Source organism: Saccopteryx bilineata, chromosome 4, assembly GCF_036850765.1.
Source record: "Saccopteryx bilineata isolate mSacBil1 chromosome 4, mSacBil1_pri_phased_curated, whole genome shotgun sequence".
Lineage (NCBI taxonomy): Eukaryota > Metazoa > Chordata > Mammalia > Chiroptera > Emballonuridae > Saccopteryx > Saccopteryx bilineata.
In genome coordinates, this window is record NC_089493.1 from 180,427,117 (window position 1) to 180,435,597 (window position 8,481).

General features: G+C 45.5%; 1 protein-coding gene across 3 annotated transcripts in view; it reads left to right on the plus strand.

Annotated features, from left to right (window-relative positions):
• Window positions 1-3,241, plus strand: part of SGCD (sarcoglycan delta) — a 381,422-nt gene extending 378,181 nt beyond the window's left edge. For 2 of the 3 annotated variants that reach the window (XM_066273104.1, XM_066273106.1), the window contains exon 8: window positions 314-3,241. In XM_066273104.1, coding sequence (XP_066129201.1) covers window positions 314-487 — 174 coding nt within the window. In that variant the 3' untranslated portion in view covers window positions 488-3,241. The remainder of the gene's footprint in view (window positions 1-313) is intronic. The other variant, XR_010731067.1, reaches the window with a different exon arrangement.
• The last annotated feature ends 5,240 nt before the right edge of the window (window positions 3,242-8,481 follow it).

Here is an 8,481-nt window from a genome sequence, read left to right on the forward strand (position 1 = left end):
GCTAATATATATACCATTGCCAAGGCAACGTTGTCTTGCTAGAACATAAGCTTGCTAGAACGTTGTCTTGCTAGAACAAAGTGCTAATATATATATACCATTGCCAAGGCAACGTTGTCTTGCTAGAACATAAGCTTCTGTGAGGAACCTAGACTTTGTCTTACTCAACTCAGCATTCCCAGTGCCTACGATACTCAACACACAGTGTGTGCTCATTTGGTTTGAGTTGAACTGAACATTCACCTGTGATTTCTGAGTGTCAGGAGAATGAAGGACAGCCTCTAACTCTTCCCTTACTATGTACTCTCTTTAGATTAAGTTAGATGCTGCGAAAATCAAACTACCTAGACTGCCTCACGGATCCTACACGCCCACGGGAACGAGGCAGAAGGTCTTCGAGATCTGCGTCTGCGCCAACGGGAGATTATTCCTGTCCCAGGCAGGAACCGGTTCCACTTGTCAGATAAACACAAGTGTCTGCCTTTGAGAGACTCTCCACAGAGGACACTGTCGGCAGCAGATGGCCATTTTTTTTTGGCTTTAGACACTGGCTGCCAGCTATTTTTACTAGAACACAGAAAGCCTATCAAAGACCGTGTGTGTGTGTGTGTGTGTGTGTGTGTGTGTGTACATGCGTGCGTGCGTGTGTGCGCGCCGAGTGTGTCAGCGTGTGTGGGTGGATATAAATATATATAAATATATATAAATAAATATATATATCCTCTGTATAAAATGAGGTTTCAGTACAAAAGGAACCATGGGTGACCCTGTGACCTCCCATCATTTCCATCCCCACCCCACCACCTCCATGATAAAATCAAAACCCTACCTTCAGGCTCAGCGCTCCCAGTCTCTTCAGAACCACTCGGTGTACTGCACACTTACCAAATACTCCTCCGCACCCTTGAGCAACACCGTCTCTCCTTCATTGTCACGACAGGGCAGTGATGGCGGGAATCTCCGAGTCACACGCATGCCCCGAGACGATGGAATTCGAAACAGAACTTTGGTTTCCTATTGTGGCTCCAGTAAGGCTGGGCTACTTCTCCCTCTTCGGGTTAGGGATGGGGCAGTGCCACAGAAACGCAGGTCGGCCCTCCTAGCTTTGCAGTCCAATGTTTGGGGGCTTGTGGAGTTGGATGAGTGAGGACTGTGAATTTTAGCAAAGTGTGAACTGCTCACCCAACTCCCGCCGTCTTACCTCCTCCATACTCATAGACTCTCCCCCAGTCAAAACCGGGATCATAAATCAGCACAAATAGGGTGCCGGCTGCTCCTCAGTCGGCTGGAAGCTACTCAGTGGCCTTCCAGGCAAAGAGCAAATGGGTGATATGTCTCTGTTTAAAGAGGGAAGAAATGGGTCAAAATTTGTTCCATCCTGACTTCTGTCTTATTCAATAAACTCCAACCAAAATGATTGGTTAATTCAATCAGAAATAACAAGAGCAGAACCCCTGCCCCAAGAGGAGCCATTCAGAGATGGCCGTCTCAAAGCAGCATCGGAAACCTAATTATTTTTATTATGTTTCTTGGCATTGGTAGGTAATTTAGAGATGTGCCTTTTATTTTTAAAGGCATACACACTCTCACTGGATTTGATCTTCTTATAAATTGTTTTCAGTGTAGGGATAGTCATATTCTTAAATCCACCATTATATTTTCTCTGAGAATAACAGAGCTAAAGTACTGCATGCCCCCACCCCCATGAAATGCTCACTGAACTGTGACCAACTGATCAAGTGTCTTGATCAGAACCACTGTGTCCCCTGGGGCCCGCCAGCACCCACTCCCCGCCTGAGGAAGCACCCCCCTAATTCCCACCATCAGCTACCGCCCATCACCCCGCCTTCATCGTCATGCTCCAGGGTCACCCTGGCCAGCTCTTGTGCTGGGACAGGGGATTACACCATCTCTGTTCAAAGAGGGGGAAATGTGCCTATGCCTTAAGTCAATGCACTCAGCAAGGAGAAGCACATCTATTTATCTTGTCGTTTCCTGTGGTTTGTTTTTGTGATTGGTGGGGAATGGTTCAGTAATGACCGGGCATCTTTAAAGCAGGTCAACAAGCCAAGTGGCCGACAGACGTGGACTCTGAGGAGCCCAGAACGGAGACGCACCTGGCTTAGACAGTCCTGGATGCCACTTGTCAGAGTGGCCCCACAGTCCTGAGTGAAGTAGTATGTGTAGGCCTGAATGGCATTTTTTTTTTCTCAACAAGGTTCTAATTTTTTCTTACTTCACAAGCAGGGTAAGACTGGTTATAGGAGATTTAAAAAAGAGGAGGGGATTAGGTACCTCTGAGCTGTCACTCAAAAGTGGGCTACGGTTTGCACACAATATGGGGTGTGAAAGAAGCTGAGTGTTGCTTAGCCACGTAGAAGTGAGGGTGGGGGGGAGAGTGGTTCTAGCTTCACATGGACCCTGCCGGCTTTTAGACCCCCCCCCTGGCTCCCTTGAGTCCCTCTTGCTCATTGTCCCATAAAAAGAATGAGGATGTTCAAGGGCAAGATCATAAGGTTTCTTAGTTTACAGCACTAGGTCCTAAAGAAGAAAATTACAAGCAATCAAGTTTGCTGTGGATCAGTGTTATTTACCTCCTGTATGACCATGCAGCCAAATGCAGGTAACCACACACAGGGCTCAGCCAGGCTGGGAAAGGCCCCCGGCCACCGGGAGCACTGACCCACACCATTCAGAGAAACAGCAGGGGCTCTGACCTCCTTTGCAGCTGAAGACCATAAGACAAAGCGTTTTTAAGCCCAGACAGACCACCTTTGCACTTAAGTACATCTTAAGTACACGATCTGTGGATGACAAAAATGAAAGGTTCCCCGAACCTCTGTTCTCCAGTTGTGTTCTGACCATTACAGGGAAGTCTGAGATCAGCACCTTGGGGGTTTTCTATTGATAAAAAAAAAAGAGTGGAGCGATCCCACTTACAGAATTTTATCCGGAAGGGAATCCGATCACAAGTGAAATAGAAATAGTACGAGCAGCCAAGGCCAGAAATGAAGCAGACACGCTATAACATCCTCATCTGCATTTGTGCTCAAGTGACCGTGCTATACTTGGTAACAGCAGGAAATTCGGCACGAATTCAATTGCGTGTCTCGGTTCAGATGTTAGAATTTGGTAAAGTGCATTCTGAGTTCTTCACTGTACATTTCTTTTTCTCCCTACTTCCTTCAACCAGAATATTTGGTCATGGTCATGAGAGAAAATCTTATCTGAATTCTGGGGGGGGAAATATATATATATCTTTTACATTAAAATCTGATAACCTTTCATTTTCAAAAGTGAGATTTTTTTCCCCCTAATCTTTATATATACTATCTTCCAGACAATCTCACCTTTCAGTATATTAAGCAGCGGGTGACATAACAAACACATCCAATGAACCTTCAATAGTCTAGAAGTTCTAGTATGTTAATACTCTTCAGAAGAGTTTTAAGAATTAAAAATTGCTCACCAAATAGGTTTTGCACTGAGGTCTGTTTGGTATCTTCTGACTAAGTCATAAAGGATCTGTCTCGGGGAACTTCCAGGGTGCAACAGAGTTTTTCAAAGCCCTCCTGGTGGCATCTGTGTGGATGGAAACTTGATCTGAGGCTTTTTCGTTATGTTATCCAAGGAATAGCTCTTATAAACTTGAATTGCTTTTTATTTATTTTGCATCCATTTTCTTTTGGCTCATTTTTTCTTGTCTACCCAGCAACCATAGACCAAAGATTGCGTAAGGTTTGATTCTAAAGCAGGGGTCAGCAAACCGGGGTCCCTACCCCGAATCTGGCTCATCACCGGTTTTTGTAAATAAAGCTGTAACACGGCCACATCCACGTATTCACATGCTGTCGATGGCTGGTACCCTATGGCAACAGCCTGGTTGAGGAGCTGTGCCAGAGAGCTCATGGCCCCCAACTCGTTAAATGGTTAAATGGTTACTCGTTAAATGGCCTTTACAGAAAAAGTTTGCTGACCCCTGATGTAGAGGTCATTTTTGGTATGTGTTGGACGCAGCAGCAAAGAAAGCAGACTTCAGGATAGCACGGCATGAGCCTGCATGTCCACACATGCTTGGGAAGAGAAATACTTGGCTATAGAGAAAAGGTTAGTCTAACGCTGTGTTTAAAAAAAAAAAAAAAAGTGACCCACTTGTCTGAGAAATGCAGGCTTCCAGGATCTTGGCAACAGGGAGGATGGAATTGGGGGAAGATGGGAAGGAAAGGAAAGCTGTGATCCTCCAAGAGTTTTTTCCTTGGACCCTAAACAAATTGGTGGTTGCTCCAATCCACCTCTTATGCAGCAGGAAGTGAGGCGGGGGTCCGAGGACTTCAGTTTAGAATCTCTTTCCTGAAGAGACTAGTTCTACAACCTCAATTCAAGAGGTTCCCCCCCACCACCTTCCCATACTCCTAAAAGATGCCCATTCCATGAGCCTCCAGAGAACATCTTCGACTCTACTTGGCCTTTTGGCATTGGCACCTCGGTTACTGGCACCTCCGGTGTCCTTACGCCAGGCCCGGAGGCTTGGTGAGATGGATAAATAGTGACAGGTATTGAAAGGGGCATCTTAAAATATGGAGGAAGAAAAAAACACAGTACAATTCTTTCCTGAAGCTGTTGATGGGAGGAGCCAGATTAATGCCAGTGCATTTTGTTTCCAGCGACCTGGGTCTCTGTTCTTTGGGGTCGCAGGAGTGCCAGACATCCCACCATTTTGAATTCTGTGTCTGCGTCTGTGGGGTAAGGCAGGTTCCTGCCGGGGAGCTGTCCCTTCCGTTGCTTCCCTGCTGCTAACCCAGGGCTTTCTCCTCATGATCGGAATTGTTAAATTAGCATCGGTATGAGTGAGCCTTTGTAATATGAGCATTCGTGTCAGGGAGGAAAGATTTCTGTTCTTCATGAAAATCACCGCCATTTACCAGACCCTAATCCGTGTCACTTAAGTTCAGCAGCATTTTATCTGGACCCCACCGAAAGAGGGTTTGGTTGGCGACCCTGCCCTCCGCAGGAGCAGCTGGATGAGAATATCTTGCCTTTGTTTACTTTAGGTGACAGGTAGCCTGATGCCTGCACAGAAGAGATAAACAGATTCACGCAGGCACCTCATCCTTATTCTTTAAGGCCCTGTGAAAGGTGAAAATCCCCTTTTAGCACGTTGTAAACCAGACCCGCTCTCTGGCTTTCCCCTGCACCTGGACACCTTAGGCACAAAGAACGGTCACAGAGCAGTTCCTGGAATGGTCCCAGTAGCAGGTGGAGGAGGAAAGCTTAGAATAAAAGAAACCGCCTTAGGAAACAGGCCTTTTCTCTCAAATACAAAATGTCTTTCTCAGTCTTTCTTTCAGCACTTCCTCTTTGGTGGAAGGTTCCCCCATAGTCAACATATTTCTCTTAAAATAGTCAAAGCTACTGCATCACCCTGTCTGATGCATTTCTGCCTTTGTGGTAATTGGAAATTGAAATGATCCAGTTGCCTCTGAATTTCCCATCACGAAGCTGAACCACTGATAAGAGATAAAGCAGCCTGAAGCTTGCCACTTCAGCCCACAGAGCACGCCACCGGCATTAGCACTTTCAAAAGCAATGCGATTTCTATGGTTCTTGTGAGCTTTGTTCATAATGGAGTCCTTGAAAGTGCTCAAGGCAGATCTGAATGGCAAAGGGGAAATAATCATTGGAGGGCGGTCCTGTCTTGTGGATTGTTAGAGCACCAGGGTAGAAGAGAATAGCCCATTTGGGGTGGCCCCCGGTTCACATAGGCCATTGTCTTTAGTTTTTACCCCCCTTCCTTTTATAGATGCTGACAGAGTAGGAAATTAGCAACTTCCTCTGAGAAAAGAGAGCAATTCAAGAATCCTGTGAGCCCCTGATGCCATAGGAAGTGTGAGGTCTTAAAAGGATCCATCTCAAACACACCACCAACAACGTGAACTCCACTTCAGCCCAGAAAGTTGCAATCCCAGCCCCACACATCCATGATGTTTGCAGTTGGAATCGAACCACAGTTGTACAGGCAAGAGGTTTAGAATCCAAATGCACCTGTTTTGGTAGAAAGCCAGAGTAGTGTCCCAAAACTCCTTGTGAGGCATGTCGACAGACATCCTCACTAGCAAGTGAGGTGACTTCACGTCTTTGCTGAACATTAGTGAAGGTCAGAGAAGTAAGACAGAAGAGGGCAAGCCTGCCCTCTTTGGGAGAAGAGAGAAGGAAACATCTCCTAGACTTGTCTGTTTCTGTCACTGTCTTCACAGCCTACTTCTGCATGTAGGTCATTCTGGTGGAATGAGAACTCCGATTTCATAAAGTAAGAAATGCCAAGCTCATCACTTGGGTTACCTAGGAGCAGTAAGCAAAGAATTATCTGTGCTTCTGTGCTAGGAAGATGGTATTTGTTGACAAGGAAGATGTGGGTGTTTCTTTAGTCTTCCTATTTGTCTAATTCATGGGGTTCTAACATTATGAGGGTCATACATTTTTTGAGAATCTGAGCCAAATTCTGGACCTTCCCAAAGACAACCACTCTCAAGAAATTCTGCAAAAAATCTAATAGGTCTTCTTAGACCCAAAGCCTAATCCAAGATACAGCAAGGTTGGATTCTGTTCTCCAATTACAATAATAATTTTTATTACTATTCATTGAGCACTTATTATGTGGTAGGCACTGTGTTTCATGTGCATTCACTCAAAATAATCCTTTGAGTTGGGTTATCATTCCAATATACAGATGGGGAAAGTGAGGCTTAGAGAGGGTATGAAACTTGCCCAAAGCCATTAACTAGAAAATAACAGAGCTGAGGTGTGACTCTAACTCCAGACCACTAGGCTATGAAGTCACCAACATGTCCAGCTAGTTTTCAGATTGTTGAGAAATGTCTACCAGCTTTTAAACTAGACCCTTTTGGGTTGTTGAAACTATAAAACTTTTATCTCCCATCTCTGTTCTCTCTCATCCATGACAGCATCCAGCACTGAACTGTTTTCACCTGGGGTGAAAATATAGGATGTCTGTCTGAATAATAGAATCTAGAACCAAAAAAAAATTAGTTTCCTCTCTGTGTGGTTCTTGATAAGTCAGTCTTCTTGTCCTTTCCAACTGGAAGACCCTGGGTTGTCAGTCTTACATTTAAGAGGAGATACTTATACTTCGTGATCTATGTGTGCGGCTAAACAAGTCGGCATTTGTGCACACATACATCTTTCCCTATTCTGCAGTACAAAAGACAAGTGTCTAGTTTTAGGTGAGGTCTTTGACACTACTTGGTTACTGTACTTCCCTACATTTATTTGTAATATAACTCAAGGAAAGAATCAAATAGAAGGGAGCTCAATCTCTATCACTGTCCCCGTTTCCCTACAAGAATATAGGACTAGCAAGGACTCGATCAGCAGTAGGCATCCCATACCCAACCTGGCCACTTTTGCTCTGCTAATGGCTTGAGCCCCACACCCCATACCTTGTCAGTCATCACTAATGGGTCATAACCCTCCCCACATGCAGAATTCTTCTCACCAAAGCACTCAGGCTGTCACTTCCAATTGATCTGAGTTGGTAAAGGGACCCATTTGTCAATCCTTGTTTAAACAGTGGCACCCTTTAACCTTGAGTCTGTACATTTTACCCTGGGTGTCCCGGATTCAGCAATGAGGTTGGTGGCATTCCGACTACGAAAGGAGATGAGTGCATCTGAAGTTCTTTACAACTTGGTGGCTTTGGGGCACTTTCATCTTCGAAGCAAAGGGATCAAGGTTTGAGCTGTAAGAATTAAAAGTCCTAAAATCATTTTTGAAGAATTTACTCAGGCAGGGACCATGCAAACAGGTTATCAACTAGTGAGTCCATGTCAAGGCCCAGCTGTGAACCTGCCCTCACCCACCGCTGAGAGACCAAACAGCAAAGAGATTGGGGCACATCCTGCTTTTCTGAGCTTTCTCAACAGCACACATCTGATCCACTGGGGGTCATGGACAGAGCTGCTGACTGCTCCCAACAGACTCAGTCCGATTGCCAGGCAGGGTTCTGTAGTGCTCACCTGGCTCAACCACCTCATAACGCCTTAGTCAATGAAAGGGATGAGCTCAAAACCATCAGAGACCCCGTTTTAGGGTAAGTCATTCAGGGGTTTTTATTTCATGGTATATGTGTCCCAGTGGCAAATCAGGAATGGGTACCTCTCTACAGGGTCTCTGGGAACTAGCATCACAGAGCCAGAAAGCAGGACCCCTGGTAGAGAAGAGAGATCCTAGCCATGTAAAGGGAAGAGTCTGCAAACCTGAATTAGCCTAGTATGTTGCTGAGGGGGGAATGGAGTTGTCCATGTTAACTACCTTTCCAGTCAACTTTGTTTTTCTGAGGCCATGAAGCAGCAGAAACCGACCCCTTCTGGTGGTCATATTTTAGAAGGGGAGGTAGAGGACAGCCACCATTGTGCTGGCTCCATGTATGGCCGGAGAAGCCACATTCAGGCACTTTTAACAGAG